Source organism: Pseudophryne corroboree, chromosome 6 (assembly GCF_028390025.1).
Source record: "Pseudophryne corroboree isolate aPseCor3 chromosome 6, aPseCor3.hap2, whole genome shotgun sequence".
Classification (NCBI taxonomy): domain Eukaryota; kingdom Metazoa; phylum Chordata; class Amphibia; order Anura; family Myobatrachidae; genus Pseudophryne; species Pseudophryne corroboree.
The window spans coordinates 662,406,654-662,425,766 of NC_086449.1; the positions used below are offsets into that span (position 1 = coordinate 662,406,654).

The window sequence follows — 19,113 nt, forward strand, 5'->3', positions numbered from 1 at the left end:
CTTTATGAATACACCTGTGCACCTACTAGGTGACCTGGAAAACATGAACTGTGTGGGGTCCTGAGGACTGAGTTTGGGAAGCACTAGTATAGACCATGGAATATATCGCATGCCTACTGAACAATAATTAAAAAAAAAGTTCCTCAGTACCCCGATTTATACGGTGTTAGCTCCCTGTTATGGTATGTGTATACAAACAAGCTTAGCACAAAAGATTTTCAATTAAAAAAAGTGTGAAAACTCTTCAGTAGAAAAACTGATCTCGATGTGATATAACTTGATCATTATAACTATCATTCATTTTATTTGTAGGTGCTAACATAAATGCTCAGACTGAAGAGACCCAGGAGACTGCTCTGACCCTGGCGTGCTGTGGAGGTTTTGCAGAGGTCTCAGACTTCCTTGTAAAATCTGGGGCAGATATAGAACTTGGTTGCTCTACACCACTAATGGAAGCTGCTCAGGAAGGACATCTTGAACTAGTGAAATATCTGTTGGCAGCAGGTATAGTTTGAATGTATTATTATGCCATGGATTAATGAGCCCATAAATGAGGATTTTACATTTTAAGTTTCTCCATGTTTACTTCTACTTAAACTCTGTTACCATGACAATTAATTGTTTTTTTTTTTTTTAATAGTGTTATGTGCCCTACACACTGGGCGATAACACTGCAAGATATGAACGATCTAGTTCATTAATGAACAAGATAACATTCATATCTGTCAGTGTGGAGGCACCAGTGATGAACGATGCGCGGCCCCGCACTTGTTCATCGCTGGTTCCCCGTCGGCTGTGCATGCAGGCCAATATGGACGAGATCGTCCATATTTGCCTGCACTTCTACGGATATGAACGATCTTCACTGCCATCGAGTTCAACCTATTTGTGGTCTCCTATGCAGTCTTATTATAGGACTAGTTATTTCTCTGACGTCCTAGTGGATGCTGGGGACTCCGTAAGGACCATGGGGAATAGTGGCTCCGCAGGAGACTGGGCACAGCTAAGAAAGATTTAGGACTACCTGGTGTGCACTGGCTCCTCCCACTATGACCCTCCTCCAGACTTCAGTTAGAATCCTGTGCCCGGCTGAGCTGGATGCACACTAGGGGCTCTCCTGAGCTCCTAGAGAGAAAGTATATTTTAGGTTTTTTATTTTACAGTGAGATCTGCTGGCAACAGACTCACTGCAGCGAGGGACTAAGGGGAGAAGAAGCGAACCTACCTAACTGGTGGTAGCTTGGGCTTCTTAGGCTACTGGACACCATTAGCTCCAGAGGGATCGACCGCATGGAACCGGCCATTGGTGTTCGGTCCCGGTGCCGCGCCGCCGGCCCCCTTACAGAGCCAGAAGCAAGAAGAATCCGGAAAATCGGCGGCAGAAGACATCAGTCTTCACCAAGGTAGCGCACAGCACTGCAGCTGTGCGCCATTGCTCCTCATACACACTTCACACTCCGGTCACTGAGGGTGCAGGGCGCTGGGGGGGGGGGGCGCCCTGAGAAGCAATAAATACACCTTGGCTTGCAAATATATCACAATATATAGCCCCAGAGGCTATATATGTGATAAATACCCCTGCCAGAATCCATAAAAAAGCGGGAGAAAAGTCAGCCGAAAAAGGGGCGGAGCTATCTCCCTCAGCACACTGGCGCCATTTCTCCCTCACAGCTCCGCTGGAAGGAAGCTCCCTGGCTCTCCCCTGCAGTCTACACTACAGAAAAGGGTAAAAAAGAGAGGGGGGGGCACTAAATTTAGGCGCAATATACATATAGCAGCTATAAGGGGATATAATTTAGTTAATCCCTGATTTTTATAGCGCTCTGGTGTGTGCTGGCATACTCTCTCGCTGTCTCCCCAAAGGGCTTTGTGGGGTCCTGTCTTCTGTCAGAGCATTCCCTGTGTGTGTGCGGTGTGTCGGTACGGCTGTGTCGACATGTTTGATGAGGAGACTTATGTGGAGGAGGAGCAGGTGCCTATAAAGGTGTTGTCACCCCCTGCGGGGCAGACACCGGAGTGGATGGACTTGTGGAAGGAATTACGCGAAAGTGTCGACTCCTTACATAAAAAATTTGACGACATGCCAAATGTGGGGCAGCCGGCTTCTCAGCCCGTGCCTGCCCAGACGTCTCAAAAGTCATCAGGGGCTCTAAAACGCCCGCTACCTCAGATGGCAGACACAGATGTCGACACGGATACTGATACCAGTGTCGACGACGAAGAGACTAATGTAATGTCCAATAGGGCCACTCGTTATATGATTGAGGCAATAAAAAATGTTTTACACATTTCTGAGGTGACCCCAGGTACCACAAAAAAGGGTATTATGTTTGGGGAGAAAAAACTACCAGTAGTTTTTCCCCCTTCTGAAGAATTGAATGAAGTGTGTGAACTAGCGTGGGCTTCCCCCGATAAAAAAATCCTGCCAGAGGATAGGTCACGTTGGGAAACACCCCCTAGGGTGGATAAAGCACTTACGCGCTTATAAAAAAAAAAAAGGTGGCACTGCCGTCCCAGGATACGGCCGCCCTAAAGGAACCTGCTGACAGAAAGCAGGAGGCTCTCCAGAAAGCTATATATACACACACTGGTATTATACTCTGACCATGCAGCTGCAGCATGGATGTGCAGTGCTGCAGCTGCATGGTCAGACTCCCTGTCAGAAAACATTGACACCCTAGACGGGGACACTATATTGCTAAACGTAGAGCATATTAAAGACGCTGTCTTTTACATAAGAGATGCACAGAGGGATATTTGCCGGCTGGCATCAAAAATAAGTGCACTGTCCATTTGTGCCAGGAGAGGGTTATGGACACGGCAGTGGACAGGTGATGCAGATTCTAAAAGGCACATAGAAGTTTTGCCTTATAAGGGTGAGGAGTTGTTCGGGGATGGTCTTTCAGACTTAGTGTCCACAGCAACAGCTGGGAAGTCAGCATTTTTGCCACATGTCCCCTCACAACCAAAGAGAGCACCGTATTATCAGGTGCAGTCCTTTCGCCCCCAAAAGAGCAGACTGGGTAGAGGCGCGTCCTTTCTGCCCAGAGGCAGAGGTAGGGGAAAAAAGCTGCAGCATACAGCCACTTCCCAGGAACAAAAGTCCTCCCCCGCTTCTTCTGCTAAGTCTGCCTCATGACGCTGGGGCTCAGCAGGCGGAGCCAGGTACGGTGGGGGGCCGTCTCAAAAACTTCAGCAATCAGTGGGCTCGCTCACAGGTAGATCCCTGGATTCTTCAAGTGGTATCTCAGGGGTACAGGCTGGAATTCGAGACATCCCCCCCTCCCCCCCGCCGTTTCCTCAAATCTGCCTTACCAACGACTCCTTCAGAAAGGGAGGCTGTGTTAGAGGCAATTCACAAGCTGTATTCCCAGCAGGTGATAGTCAAGGTGCCCCTACTTCAACAAGGACGGGGTTACTATTCCACAATGTCTGTGGTACCGAAACCGGACGGTTCGGTGAGACCCATTTTAAATTTGAAATCCTTGAACACATATTTAAGAAAATTCAAGTTCAAGATGGAATCGCTCAGGGCGGTTATTGCAAGCCTGGAAGAGGGAGATTACATGGTATCTCTGGACATCAAGGATGCTTACCTGCATGTCCCCATTTACCTCACCAGGAGTACCTCAGATTTGTGGTACAGGATTGTCATTACCAATTCCAGACGTTGCCGTTCGGCCTGTCCACGGCACCGAGGGTATTTACCAAGGTAATGGCCGAAATGATGATACTCCTTCGGAAAAAGGGAGTTTTAATTATCCCATACTTGGACGATCTCCTGATAAGGGCGAGGTCCAGAGAGCAGTTGTTGGTCGGCGTAGCATTATCTCAGGAGGTGCTACACCAGCACGGTTGGATTCTGAATATTCCAAAGTCTCAGCTGGTTCCGGCGACACGTCTACTGTTCCTGGGGATGATTCTGGACACAGTCCAGAAAAAAGTGTTTCTCCCAGAGGAGAAAGCCAAGGAGCTGTCATCTCTAGTGAGAGGCCTCCTGAAACCAAAACAGGTGTCGGTGCATCATTGCACACGAGTCCTAGGAAAGATGGTAGCTTCCTACGAAGCGATTCCATTCGGCAGGTTCCATGCCAGAGTCCTGGTGACCACGGATGCCAGCCTTCGGGGCTGGGGTGCAGTCACACGGGGAAGAAACTTCCAAGGACTTTGGTCAAGTCAGGAGACTTCCCTACACATAAATGTTCTGGAACTGAGGGCCATTTACAATGCCCTAAGTCAAGCAAAGCCCCTGCTTCAAAACCAGCCGGTTCTGATCCAGTCAATAACATCACGGCAGTCGCCCATGTAAATCGACAGGGTGGCACAAGAAGCAGGACGGCGATGGCAGAAGCCACAAGGATTCTCCGATGGGCGGAAAATCACGTGTTCGCACTGTCAGCAGTGTTCATTCCGGGAGTGGACAACTGGGAAGCAGACTTCCTCAGCAGGCACGACCTCCACCCGGGAGAGTGGGGACTTCATCCAGAAGTCTTCCAACTGATTGTAAACCGTTGGGAAAAGCCACAGGTGGACATGATGGCGTCCCGCTTAAACAAAAAGCTAGAAAAATATTGCGCCAGGTCAAGAGACCCTCAGGCGATAGCTGTGGACGCTCTAGTGACACCGTGGGTGTACCGGTCGGTTTATGTGTTCCCTCCTCTTCCTCTCATACCCAAGGTACTGAGGATAATAAAGAAAAGAGGAGTAAGAACTATTCTCATTGTTCCAGATTGGCCAAGAAGGTCTTGGTACCCGGAACTTCAAGAATTAATCTCAGAGGACCCATGGCCTCTGCCGCTCAGACAGGACCTGCTGCTGCAGGGGCCCTGTCTGTTCCAAGACTTACCGCAGCTGCGTTTAACGGCATGGCGGTTGAACACCGGATCCTAAAAGAAAAGGGTATTCCGGAGGAAGTCATTCCTACGCTTATTAAAGCTAGAAAAGATGTAACCGTACAACATTATCACCGCATATGGCGAAAATATGTTGCGTGGTGTGAGGCCAGGAAGGCCCCAACGGAGGAATTCCAGCTAGGTCGATTTCTGCACTTCCTACAGTCAGGGGTGACTATGGGCCTAAAACTGGATTCCATTAAGGTCCAGATTTCGGCTCTGTCGATTTTCTTCCAAAAAGAACTGGCTTCACTGCCTGAAGTTCAGACATTTGTCAAGGGAGTGCTGCATATTCAGCCTCCTTTTGTGCCTCCAGTGGCACCGTGGGACCTCAACGTGGTGTTGGGTTTCCTAAAGTCACATTGGTTTGAACCACTCAAAACCGTGGATTTAAAATATCTCACGTGGAAAGTGGTCATGCTTTTGGCCTTGGCTTCTGCAAGGCGTGTGTCAGAATTGGCGGCTTTGTCATGTAAAAGCCCCTATTTGATTTTCCATATGGATAGGGCAGAATTGAGGACTCGTCCCCAGTTTCTTCCTAAGGTGGTATCAGCTTTTCACTTGAACCAACCTATCGTGGTGCCTGCGGCTACTAGGGACTTGGAGGACTCCAAGTTACTGGACGTAGTCAGGGCCTTGAAAATTTATGTTTCCAGGACGGCTGGAGTCAGGAAGACTGACTCGCTATTTATCCTGTATGCACCAAACAAGATGGGTGCTCCTGCTTCAAAGCAGACTATTGCTCGCTGGATTTGTAGCACAATTCAGTTTGCGCATTCTGTGGCTGGCCTGCCGCAGCCTAAATCTGTAAAAGCCCATTCCACGAGGAAAGTGGGCTCTTCTTGGGCGGCTGCCCGAGGGGTCTCGGCTTTACAACTTTGCCGAGCTGATACTTGGTCAGGGGCAAACACGTTTGCAAAATTCTACAAATTTGATACCCTGGCTGAGGAGGACCTTGAGTTCTCTCATTCGGTGCTGCAGAGTCATCCGCACTCTCCCGCCCATTTGGGAGCTTTGGTATAATCCCCATGGTCCTTACGGAGTCCCCAGCATCCACTAGGACGTCAGAGAAAATAAGATTTTACTCACCGGTAAATCTATTTCTCATAGTCCGTAGTGGATGCTGGGCGCCCGTCCCAAGTGCGGACTGTCTGCAATACTTGTATATAGTTATTGTTAACTGCAAGGGTTATTGTTGAGCCATCTTTTGAGAGGCTCTGTTGTGTTCATACTGTTAACTGGGTATATTATCACGAGTTATACGGTGTGATTGGTGTGGCTGGTATGAGTCTTACCCGGGATTCAAAATACTTCCTTATTGTGTCAGCTCTTCCGGGCACAGTATCCTTACTGAAGTCTAGAGGAGGGTCATAGTGGGAGGAGCCAGTGCACACCAGGTAGTCCTAAATCTTTCTTAGCTGTGCCCAGTCTCCTGCGGAGCCGCTATTCCCCATGGTCCTTACGGAGTCCCCAGCATCCACTACGGACTACGAGAAATAGATTTACCGGTGAGTAAAATCTTATTTTTTGTTAGGACTAGTTATATTAACTATAATGCGTGCCTACGCACCACAACCCTGAATATCTTTATCCAATAACCAATGTTGACTGAGTCCGCCATTACTACTCTCTCAGGCAGGGAATTACAAACACGTATTGTCCTTACTGTGAAAAAACCTTTTCGCCTCAATGTGCGGAAACTCCTCTCCTCTAACCTAAGCAAGTGACCACTTGTCCTCTGTGTTGATCTTATAGAAAACAGGTCCCTCCCAAGCTCTATGTATTGAGTCCTTATATATCTGTAGATGTTGATCACGTCCCCTCTTAGTCTCCTCTTTTCCAATGTAAACATGCCAAGCCTTGCAAGCCTTTCCTCGTATTCCAGCGTCTCCATGCCCTTGATTAGTTTGGTCGCCCGCCTCTGAACCTTTTCTAGCTCCAGGATATCCTTTTTGTAATATGGTGCCCAAAATTGCACACCGTATTTAAGATGTGGTCTCACTAGTGATTTATATAATGGGAGTATAATACTCTCGTCCCTTGCATGAATACCCCGTTTTATGCATGCTAATATCTTACTAGCCTTCTTTGCTGCACTCCTACTTTGGGTACTGCTGCTTAGTTTGCTATCTGTGAACCCCTAAGTCTTTTTCCAGTACAGACTCTCCTAATATTACCCCATTTAGTATGTAGGTGTTATTTTTGGTCTTGCCCCCACAATGCATTACCTTACACTTGTCTGTGTTGAATCTCATTCTCCATTTTGCTGCCCATGCTTCCAGTTTAATTAAGTCGTTCTGAAGAGACTCGGCATCCCCCTCCATATTTATAACCTTACACAATTTGGTATCGTCAGCGAAAATTGACACCATGCTCTCTAGACCTACTCTTAGGTCGTTGATGAAAATGTTGAACAAAAGTGGTCCAAGTACAGACCCTTGTAGCACACCACTTAGTACTTGAGTCGAATTTGAAAATGATCCATTGACCACAACGCGCTGCTCCCTATTATCTAACCAATTACTGACCCAAGTGCATATTGTGCTCCCTAGCCCTATTTCTTGTAGCTTATAGATAAGACGCATGTGTGGTACAGTGTCGAAAGCTTTGGCAAAGTCTAAAAAGAATACATCCACCTCCTTACCCTGATCAAGGTTTGCACTTACGGTTTCATAAAAGCCAAGTAAGTTGGTCTGACATGATCTGTCCTTCACAAATCCGTGTTGGTTCCTTTTAATGACCTTATTTGCTTCAAGGAACTTTTGAATACTGTCCCTTAGAATACCTTCCAATACTTTCCCCACTATAGATGTAAGACTATCTAGTCTATAATTACCTGGTTCAGATTTGCTCCCCATTAATGCGTAATTTTAAAAATGTATTTTTTATTTAATTCTGCCAGTACTCAGAGAATTCTGCAGTCTTTCTTATTTAGGTGCATTTTCAGCAGAATACATCATAGATCTTCCACCAGAAAGGGGTTTTCACTTTTTCAGTTTTTTTATATGTTAAACAGGTTCTCAAGGTTTATGTGCATCAATTTATATTTATACAGTGAAGATATACTTATTTATCTTGCATTTAAGGAGCAAATGTACATGCTACGACTGCTACTGGAGACACTGCTTTGACATATGCGTGTGAAAATGGTCACACAGATGTAGCTGAAGTTTTGCTGCAGGCTGGTGCTGATCTGGTAAGGGTGCTATGTCCTTTACTTACTAAAAACTAAACATGCTACTAATACAGCCAAAACTCTGGGGGAGGGGGGTTTGCACTGGATTTTCCTTCTACCACATTTGAAGATGTATGCATGTGAAAACTTGTGAAACATTGTTCTAAAGTATAATCTAATTCTCTATTGCACTTTTCAGGTTTTGTCTGAAATTGCTACGTTGTATAGCTTAATTTGTCAGTTACTCTTTGAGATATTTTGGAATGCATGCTTTCTATACCAAAATCAATCCAAGAAAGTATTGGGCATTGTCAGTGATAGTTCCTTTTGGTTGCTAAATTAAATAATGAGACCCAAAGGATGGCAATTATACAGCTTCTGTATTACCACTAAAAAAACATTGGACCACCCTTAGTTATAACTTCAATAGCTACTGCTGTTCTCTGGCAGACCAGAGAAAGAGTTCAGCCACCCTATTAGCGGTCGTGGTGGATATTTAAGGTTGTAAGGTACTAATTGTAGTAAAGAATGCCTCCATCTCTTCAAAGAACTTAATTTATGGGCAAAAGAAACACAAGACCTGCAGGTCATTACTCGGTAGAGTCATGTGGTTGCATGCCTCAGCTGTATGCCATGATTGGTCAGCCCACATCATTGGGTACAACAAATCGGTTTCCAGGCCTTGTGATGTTTAGCGCCAGAGTGGTTACTTTTGTAGAAGAGCTGGACAAATAAATGTGGGTGGTTTCACCTAGTCCACTCTACTGCAGTTATGGCAGTCAACATACAGATATATATTAGAATAGCTATTGAGTGTACAGTATATGTTATATATTTTAATCAAATTTTTCTTTGTGGTGTTTTGCAGGAGCATGAATCTGAGGGTGGTAGAACCCCCTTGATGAAAGCTGCACGAGCTGGTCACCTCTGCACTATTCAGTTTCTTATTCGAAAAGGTAAATTTATTAATAAAAGTCAAATAGAAATATAACTGTCCTATTTACAGGAGGTGGGAATCTGCTTCTCCTGAATTGTTGTTTGATGTTGATAAAACCTTTTTTGACCACTTCTCTATGGTTACTCTGTGTCCTTTTTGTTTTTTTGTTATTGTTAGAATGATTTTTCTTGCCTTTGATATGTAATGTGCCACGGCATTCTGACGAATGGTGGGAAAATAGAGCATACCTTAAACAGGGACATAGTAAACCTAATGTAGATGTGAAAACAAGTGGTAGGAAAAGCCCATCTAGTGATAGTATCATGTACTGGCAGGTTTGGATTGGCCCATAGGGGTACAGGGAAACCACCGGTGGGTCCCACTGCCTGGGACCCCACCTCCTGCTCTAAGGATCAGGTTCCAGACTATGCACTTGAATTATACATCATACGTATGTTACCTTATACTGTACTATGGTGTATTTTTTTACAGTGCATTGCTGTTATTAATCTGGTACATTATCATGCATGCAGCAGATTAATTTACTGTATAAATTTATGAAGGTGCCCAGACATTGCACACTCTAATGCAGGGCTGGTCAAACCGGTCCTCGAGATCTACCAACAGTTCATGTTTTCCAGGCCTCCTGGAGATCTGTAGAATTGTCAGTTAGGAATGAATGCAGCACATCTTAATTAGTAATGACTACACCTGTGTACCAGCTAGGTGGTCTGGAAAATGTGAACTGTTGGTAGATCTCGAGGACTGGTTTGGCCAGCCCTGCTCTAATGGTTAGTCAAACCAATGAGGTGGCAGGCCACACCCCCTCTGCGGACTGGCCACACCCCTAAACATGGGTTCCTACCACTGCATTTTCCCGGTGGGCCCTACATGCCCCAGTCCGACACTGTGTACTGGTATAAGTAGGGTAAGTTTTATAATTTTAGAGATGGGTTTAATTAGTGTGTCTAATCATTTGAGAATGGTGAACAGTAACTGATCAGGTGTGCTAGATAATTCATAGGTGTGTAGCAGCAGTAATCTTGTAGATGTGCTAGGTGGCTATCTCAGACTAGTGGTAGATGTAAGAGGTCATGAAGGAGAGAGTTTTGAGATGTATGAAGGGGGTTGTGGCATTGAGGACTTTGGAGATGAGGATGAGACAGTTAAGATGAGATGAGTCCGTTAAGGGAGTTGGAGTGCTGCAGTGGTTTTTTCTGGTCTGACTTGAGATGATCTGTCTTACCTTCACCTTTTGGATATATCAATTGGTGAAAGGAGTTCCAGACAGGAGGAGGTTGCAGTAGTCCGTGTGACAGAATTGATAAGTATTTGTTTAAACTTGGGCTATAAATGTTAGGACTCACTATGACATGAGTCAGTTTGGATTTTCTTTAAAAGAAGAAATGCATAAGTAGAATTAAACAATAGCTGGTTTATTACACACTTGTAGGAGAGACAGAGACAATGGTTTATACAGGATATACTTGGCTTGCAGTGCAGGATAACAAACTGCAGTTCAGTATGACAAGATAACAGACTTCTCTTACAGCGCAGTAGAATAAGGTAGCAGCCTTGGCTGGCAGGACAGGATAACAAACTTACTCCACTTGCAGCGTCTCGGGTAGTATGAACTGATGATCTGGCACTAAAGCGGGAGCGCATATAGTCATTGACATAGTCGATACACACTGGTAGAGTTTGACCGTCGGAATTGGTCAAATTGTTTAAAAGATCGTCTAGTGCGTACCCAGCTTAAGTGCTCAGAGAAGCTGGGTAATAAACTAGTCCCACAGGTGCAACTCATTAGCCGTTTCCTCCAGCTGCAGAGAGACAAACATGGAGTGCTAGGAGCACTAGCAGGAGTCAAGACTGGGATAGCACCACCACTAGAGGAGAGTGGTACTGATCATAAAATGGATCATAAAAATAAATGGGTGTTTTGTAACAATATTTCTCATACGTCCTAGAGGATGCTGGGGCCCACTTCATGACCATGGGGTATAGATGGTTCCGCAGGAGCCATAAGCACTCTTAACTTTTCAATGGGTGTGAACTGTCTCCTCCCTCTATGCCCCTCCTCCAAACCTCAGTTTTAGAAATGTGCCCAGGCAGACTGGATGCACTCCAGGGGAGCTCTACTGAGCTTCTCTGAAAAGACTTATGTTAGGTTTTTTATTTTCAGGGAGAACTGCTGGCAACAGTCTCCCTGCTTCGTGGGACTGAGGGGGCAGAAGTAGGAACCAACTTCCTGAAGAGTTTCATGGCTCTGCTTCTGGCTGACAAGACCTCATGAAGGGTACTGAACACTAGCCGTGTCTAGATGCTCACTCCCACAGCACAGCGTCACCCCTCTCACAGAGCCAGAAGTCAGAAGACAGGTGAGTAGAAGAAGACAGATCTTCTATCAAGTAAAGTGACGTCTGAAGTACCGCGGCGGGAGCGCGGCGTGCCATTTCTGCCCACCCACACAGGCACTGCAAGGGGAGGGGGGGTGCCCTGGGCATCAATAAAACACCTCTATAAACTGGCAAAAAGGGGGCATAAGATGCCCAGGTACAGCCCTACCCCCGCCAGTATAAATATTATGCAAAGTCTCTGAGGTAAAAACGCGCCATTGTGGGGGCGGAGCTTCTTCCTCAGGCAGCCAGCACACTGCTCAGTGCCATTTTGTCTCTCCTCAGGCTGCAGAGACAACGCTGGTCCTCCTTCACTTCTGACTACAAGTATCAGGGTGCAAAACAGGGAGGGGCACAAGGGAATTTGGTGCTTTACAATTGTGTTTTACTGTGTAAAAAGCACTGCATGTCAGTGGGCATTCTGTGTTCACAGGCATTAGATACTGGCGCTGGGGTTGTGAACTGGCTGCTCCTAAACTGTGTCCCTCTGACAGATTTTACTGTGGGTCTGTCCCCTATAAGTCCCAGTGTGTCTGTGTGTGTGTTGTACACGTGTGTGTAAGACATGTCAGAGGCAGGGAGTTCCTTTCCGGAGGAAATCATTTTAGGGACACAGATGTGTAATGTGGTGGCGCTGCTGGCACACCAAGAGCCTGCATGGGGGAAAGAAATACGTGATCGTATGCATCATATCAATAGGAGATTAGAGAAGTCCGAATCCTGGAGAAAATCTGTGGAAGATGTGATTTTTCAGGGTTCTGTTCTTCCATCCACAGGCGACCCCGCTGGGTCACATAAGAGGCCATTTGCGAATATTGTGAATACTGATACCAACACGGACACTGATTCCTGTGTCGACGATAGTGACTCCAGGGAAATAGATCATAAATTGGCAAAAAATATACAATATATGATAGTAGCTATAAGGGAAGTTCTGGAAGTCACGGAAGCCACTCCGATACCTCAGGAGAAGGCTTATTTCTATAAAGAAAAGAAAGCTAAGGTCACTTTCCCTCCTTCCCACGAGCTTAATACTCTCTTTGAAGGGATGTGGGTGAATCCCGAAAAGAAATTTCGTATTCCCAAGAGAATTCAAATAGCTTATCCTTTCCCGGTAGAGGACACTGTCTAACACACACAGGGGGTGTTAGACAGTGCACTGTCCAGGTTGACAAAGAAGGTAATTCTCCCTGCACCTGGCACGGCTTCACTAAAGGAGCCGGCTGACCGGAAAATTGAAACTACATTGAAATCCATTTATGTTGCCAATGGTACACTGCTCAGGCCCACAATTGCTTGCGCATGGGTGAGTCGCGCTATTGAAAAACGGTCCGAAAGCGTGTCATCAGAAATTGACACGTTTGATAAAGATGAGATACTCCTTAAGTTAGGGAACATCAAAGACGCTGCCGCATACATGCTAGAAGCGATGAGATATTGGAATCTTGAGTTCACAAGCAGCTACCATGGCAGTATCGGCTCGGAGGGCGTTGTGGATTTGCCAGTGGAACGCGGATACAGATTCCAAAAGAAATATGGAGGCTCTCCCATATAAAGGTGAAGCCTTATTTGGCGATGGACTGGTTGCGTTAGTCTCTGCGCGTGCACCGGCAAAAAGGACATATCACTCTCACATGCAGTCCTTTCGGCCCAATAAATACAAGAAAGCGAGATGTTCCCCCTTCTTTGCAGGTAGGGGAAAGGCAAAGAATTCCGCAGCGGCTTCAGGTTCCCAGGAGCCAGAAGTCTACCCCTACTTCTGCCAAATCTACAGCATGACGCTGGGGCTCCCTTGCGGGAGGCCGCTCGGGTGGGGGCACGTCTCAAACTGTTCAGCCAAGGTTGGGTTCAGTCTGGCCTGGACCCCTGGGTTTTGTAGATAGTATTCCAGGGGTACAAGCTGGCGTTTCAAGACGTTCCCCATGCCGATTTTTCAAATCGACCTTGCCAGCTTCTCTTCCAGAACGAGAGGCAGTAACAGCGGCAATTCAAAAATTATGTCAGGATCAGGTCGTAGTCCTGGTACCTTTATCGCAACAAGTGGAGGGATTTTATTCCAGCCTCTTTATAGTTCCGAAGCCGGACGGCTCGGTTAGACTGATCCTAAACCTAAAAAATCTGAATCTCTACTTGAAACGGTTCAAGTTCAAGATGGAATCACTCAGGGCAGTGATTTCCAGTCTAGAGGAGGGGTATTACATGGTGTCAGTAGACATAAAGGATGCTTACCTGCATGTTCCCATTTATCCTCTTCACCAGGTTTATCTGAGATTCTCGGTTCAGCATTGCCATTACCAGTTCCAGACGTTGCCTTTCGGTCTCTCCACGGCGCCAAGGGTATTCACCAAGGTGATGGCGGAGATGATGGTCCTCCTTCGTCAAAAAGGAGTCAATATAATTCCTTATCTGGACGATCTCCTGATAAAGGCGAGATCCAGGGAGCAGTTACTACAGAACATCTTGCTCTCCCTGTCCATACTCCAACAACACGGTTGGATCATACATTTTCCAAAGTCACAGTTGGAACAGACGACAAGATTGTCTTTTTTCTCGGGATGATTCTGGACACACAAGTTCCTCGAGTATTTCTTACGGTGGAAAAGGCTCTGGAAATCCAGAATATGGTAAAACAGATATTGAAACCATCAAGTGTGTCGATCCATCAGTGCATTCAATTGTTGGGGAAGATGGTGGCGGCATACGAGACCATACAGTTTGGCAGGTTCCATGCCAGAGTATTCCAGTGGGACCTGTTGGACAAGTGGTCGGAATCCCACCTACACATGCACCGGAAGATAATCCTGTCGTCAAAACCCAGTATTTCGCTCCTGTGGTGGCTACACAGCTCGCACCTACTAGAGGGACGCAGGTTCGGTATTCAGGACTGGGTCCTGGTAACCACGGATGCAAGTCTCCGAGGCTGGGGAGCTGTCACTCAAGGTGAAAGCTTCCAAGCAAAATGGTCAAGTCAGGAAACCTGCCTTTACATAAACATGCTGGAATTGAGAGCCATTTACAACGCCCTTCAACAAGCGGTACATCTTCTTCAAGATCATCCCGTGCAGATCCAGTCTGACAATGTAACAGCAGTCGCGTACATAAACAGGCAGGGCGGAACGAAAAGCAGAGCGGCGATGGCAGAGGTGACAAAGATCCTCCTCTGGGCAGAAAGACATGTAACGACTCTGTCGGCAGTTTTCATTCCGGGAGTAGACAACTGGGAAGCAGACTTCCTCAGCAGACACGATCTCCATCCAGGAGAGTGGGGCCTCCACCAAGAAGTCTTTGCAGAGGTGGCAAGTCTTTGGGGAGTTCCTCAAGTAGACTTGATGGCATCTCGTCTCAACAAGAAGCTTCAGAAATATTGTTCCAGGTCGAGAGACCCTCAAGCAATAGCAGTGGATGTGCTAATGACCCAGTGGATATTACGGTCAGTGTATGTCTTCCCTCCACTTCCGCTGATCCCAAAAGTTCTCAGAATCATAAGAAGAACAAGGGTTCGAGCAGTCTTCATTGCCCCAGACTGGCTAAGGAGGGCTTGGTACCCAGATCTTCAGGAGTTGCTCATAAAAGATCCTCTTCCTCTTCGCGAGGACCTGCTGCAGCAGGGGCCGTGCGTGTATCAAGACTTACCGTGGCTACGTTTGACGGCATGGCTGAGCGCCAGATCCTAGCCCGAAAGGGTATTCCAAAGGAAGTCATTCTCACACTTATTTAGGCCAGGAAAGGAGTAACGTCGAAACATTACCACCGTATTTGGAGATAATGTGTCTTGGTGTGAATCCAAGAAGGCTCCTATGGAAGAGTTTCAGTTGGGACGTTTTCTCCATTTACTGCAGGCTGGTGTGGAGGCGGGCCTTCGATTGGGGTCAATCAAGGTCCAGATTTCGGCTTTGTCAATTTTCTTCCAAAAACAATTCCAGACCTTCGTGAAAGGGGTTCTGCACATCCAGCCTCCATTTGTGCCTCCAGTGGCACCATGGGACCTTAATGTGGTGTTGCAGTTCCTTCAATCAGATTTGTTTGAGCCTCTACAAGAGATAGAGTTGAAGTTTCTTACTTGGAAAGTGGTGATGCTTTTGGCATTGGCATCCGCAAGGCGGGTGTCTGAATTGGGGGCCTTGTCTCTCAAGAGCCCTTACCTGGTCTTTCATGAGGATAGGGCAGAGTTGGGAACTCTCCAACATTTTCTTCCAAAGGTGGTTTCACCTTTCCACATAAACCAACCTATTGTGGTGCCATTAGTTACTGACACGTTCACGGAGTCAGTCTCTAGATGTGGTTAGAGCTTTGAAGGTTTATGTCACTAGAACAGCTAGGATAAGGAAAACAGAGGCTCTGTTTGTCCTGTATGCTCCCAACAGGATTGGGTGTCCTGCTTCCAAGCAGACTATTGCGCGCTGGATCAGGGGTACGATTCAGCATGCACATTCTACGGCTGGATTGCCGTTACCGACGTCGGTGAAGGCCCATTCTACTAGGAAGGTGGGCTCATCCTGGGCTGCTGCCTGGGGCGTCTTGGCATTAAAACTTTGCCGAGCAGCTACTTGGTCAGGGTCAAACACATTTGCTAAATTCTACAAGTTTGACACCTTGGCCGATGAAGACCTCAAGTTCGGTCAATCGGTACTGCAGGGTCATCCGCACTCTCCCGCCCGTACTGGAGCTTTGGTATACCCCCATGGTCATGAAGTGGACTCCAGCATCCTCGTATGAGAAAACAGGATTTTAATACCTACCGGTAAATCATTTTCTCCTAGTCCGTAGAGGATGCTGGGCGCCCGTCCCAGTGCGTACTTTACCTGCAGTTTTTGTTTATTAGAATTACACGTGTGTTATTAGTTTCAGCATGTTTGCTGTAATTGGTTCATGCCTGTTGGCGTGTGTTATGTTGAATGCCATGTTGTGCGGCATGGTGGAGGTGTGAGCTGGTATGTATCTCACCTTTAGTATAAATGTAAATCCTTTTACCTCGAAATGTCCGTCTCCCTGGGCAAAGTTCCTATAACTGAGGTCTGGAGGAGGGGCATAGAGGGAGGAGCCAGTTCACACCCATTGAAAAGTCTTAAGAGTGCCCATGGCTCCTGCGGAACCGTCTATACCCCATGGTCATGAAGTGGACCTCAGCATCCTCTACGGACTAAAGGATTTACCGGTAGGTATTAAAATCCTGTTTTCTCTTACGTCCTGGAGGATACTGGGGTCCACATTAGTACCATGGGGTATGGATTGGTCCACTAGGAGCCATGGGCACTTTAAGAAATCAATAGTGTGCACTGGCTCCTCCCTCTATGCCCCTCTTACCAGACTTAGTTTAGAAAATGTGCCCGGAGGAGCCGGTCACGCTTGGGAAGCTCCTGAAGAGTTTTCTGCATTTATTTTCTGTTTGGTATATTACAAGCACTGCTGGATGGCATCAGCATGCCTGCTTTGTGGGACTTTGTGGGGAGAACGGCCCAACTTCCTGAAGAGTTAATGGTCCTGTTTCTCTGCTGACCGGACACTGCGCTCCTGAGGGAGTTATTCGCAAGCCCCACCACGGCGAGCGTACCCTCCCGCAGCACACTGCCACCCCTAACAGAGCCAGAAGAAAGAAGAGTGGCGAGTAGAACGCCAGCGTCCCGGTTAGCGTGTCGCCGGCGGTAATGGCGGCACAAGGGTAGGAGCGCAGCGCTGACATGCAGGCTGCGCTCCGGGGCTCAGGAGGACATGCGGTGAGTGTCCCGCTGTGAATACCAAAACTGGCAAATAGCTTCACAAGAGTTCTAACCCTCCGTTAAGCAAACCACAAACCTCAGGCCATTATAAAAACCGGGAAGCCACGCGCCATTACGGTGGCGAGGCTTCACTATCAGTGAATCCAGCAGCTCACCATTTTCCCTCTGCAGCTTACACATAACAGGGAAGCGCAGTTCCCCCACAAAGACTCCACATCTCCTAAGCGGTACCAAGGAGTCTTAGGAGGAGTGGGGAGTGTTGTAGAATGCCGAGTTTACTTGGCTAAAAGGGTGCGATGTGGCTGGCTTCATTTTCTGTGTGTCCCTGCGGACTCTGTGTGGGTTACACTGTGTGTTCACCTTCTGTGTGTGTCCCTTCCCGTTGCCATGTCCAGGGACTGTTTCCTTCACAGCAGATTGTCTGTTCTCCCCGGGAGACTCGCTACCATGTACCCAGAATAGTACACATTTTCAGGCTAGTGGGTCAGAACCCCCATGGTTGAATTCCATTAAGGGGATGATATCTTATATTTCTACAAAATTAGTATAGAGATTCAGTTCCCATACCAGCATCTCAGACCCCTGCCATTTGCCCACAAAAGTGTACTCTGGCCCAGCTCATTGCAGACTGATACTGATGACGATACGTCAGACACAGAGGAGGGTGAAGTGGATGCGAGTGGGGGAGTTGCGGTCCTGTCACAAGGAATACAGGCACTGATAGAAGCTATTAGGGATCTCCTGCACATTCCTGACAAGGTGGCGGAGGTAGAGGAGGAATCTTATTTTAATGTAAAAAAGAAATCCTCAGCTACTTTTCTTGCATCTAAGGACTTGAATGCCCTGTTTGAGGAAACTTGGGCTAATCCTGACAAGAAGTTTCAGATCCATAAGAGTTTAATTACATCCTTTCCCTTTCCTCTGGAGGATGGAAAGAAATGGGAAAACCCGCCGATTGTGGACGCATCAGTATCTAGGTTGTCACGTAAGATAGTCTTACCTGTTTCCGGGGCAGCATCCTTAAAGAACACGGCTGACTGCAAGATTGAGACCACTCTCAAATCCTTATACACTGCTGCTGGGGTGGCCCAGAGACCCACAATTGCTTGTGCATGGAGCACTAGGGCCATTGCTAAATGGTCAGGTAATCTAACTGAAGGGTTAGATTTCTTACCCAGGGGGAAGATCATTTTACTCCTACAGCATATTCAGGACTCTGATAACTTTATGGTGGAGGCCATACAGGAAATTGCTTTGCTCAACGAATGCACCACTGCCACGGCAGTGTCAACACGCAGGGGCTTATGGCTACACCAGTGGGCTGCGGATTCCAGGAAAGGCGTGGAAAGCCTACCATTCACAGGTGAGGCCCTTTTTGGAGATGAACTGGATACATGGATATCCAAGGTTACGGGTAAGTCTACATACCTTCCTTCTGCAATACCCCCAGCTAAGAAACCTACTCTATTCCAACTCTGCAGTCCTTTCGGACAGCGAAAATTTAAGGCAAATCCAAAGGTTCTTCTACAGCCTTTAAAGGCAATAGAGTTAAACCCAGAAAACCATCAGCTGCAGGTTCTCAGGAACAGACTTCCGGTTCTGCTTCCTCAAAGCCATCAGCATGATGGTAGACCGCACTGCCTGGAAGACAGGCAGGTGGGAGCCCGGTTACGTTATTTCAGTCACGTTTGGGCAACATCATGCCGGGATGCCTGGGTCAAAAACCTTATCGCCCAGGGATACAGACTGGAGTTTCAGGAACTCCCACCTCCCAGATTCTTCAAATCAGGCTTACCAGCTTCTTCAGAAGCAGGCATGACTGTGCAGGCAGCAATTCAGAAACTGGTACAAACTCTGTTCATTGTCCCAGTTCCACTTCAACTACAAAAGAAAGGTTATTACAACCTGTTTGTGCTACCGAAACCGGACTATTTGGTAAGGCCCATTTTAAACCTCAAGTCACTGAACCCCTACTTAAGGGTGTTCAAGATGG

The 19,113-nt window shown here is 47.0% G+C and overlaps 1 protein-coding gene across 2 annotated transcripts in view; it reads left to right on the forward strand.

Annotated features, from left to right (window-relative positions):
- The window catches only part of ANKHD1 (ankyrin repeat and KH domain containing 1), a 411,439-nt gene that overhangs the window by 153,827 nt on the left and 238,499 nt on the right, over positions 1-19,113 (forward strand). For both annotated transcript variants that reach the window (XM_063928239.1, XM_063928240.1), the window contains exons 9-11: positions 313-504; positions 7,979-8,088; positions 8,936-9,023. In XM_063928239.1, the coding sequence (XP_063784309.1) occupies positions 313-504; positions 7,979-8,088; positions 8,936-9,023 (390 nt within the window). The remainder of the gene's footprint in view (positions 1-312; positions 505-7,978; positions 8,089-8,935; positions 9,024-19,113) is intronic.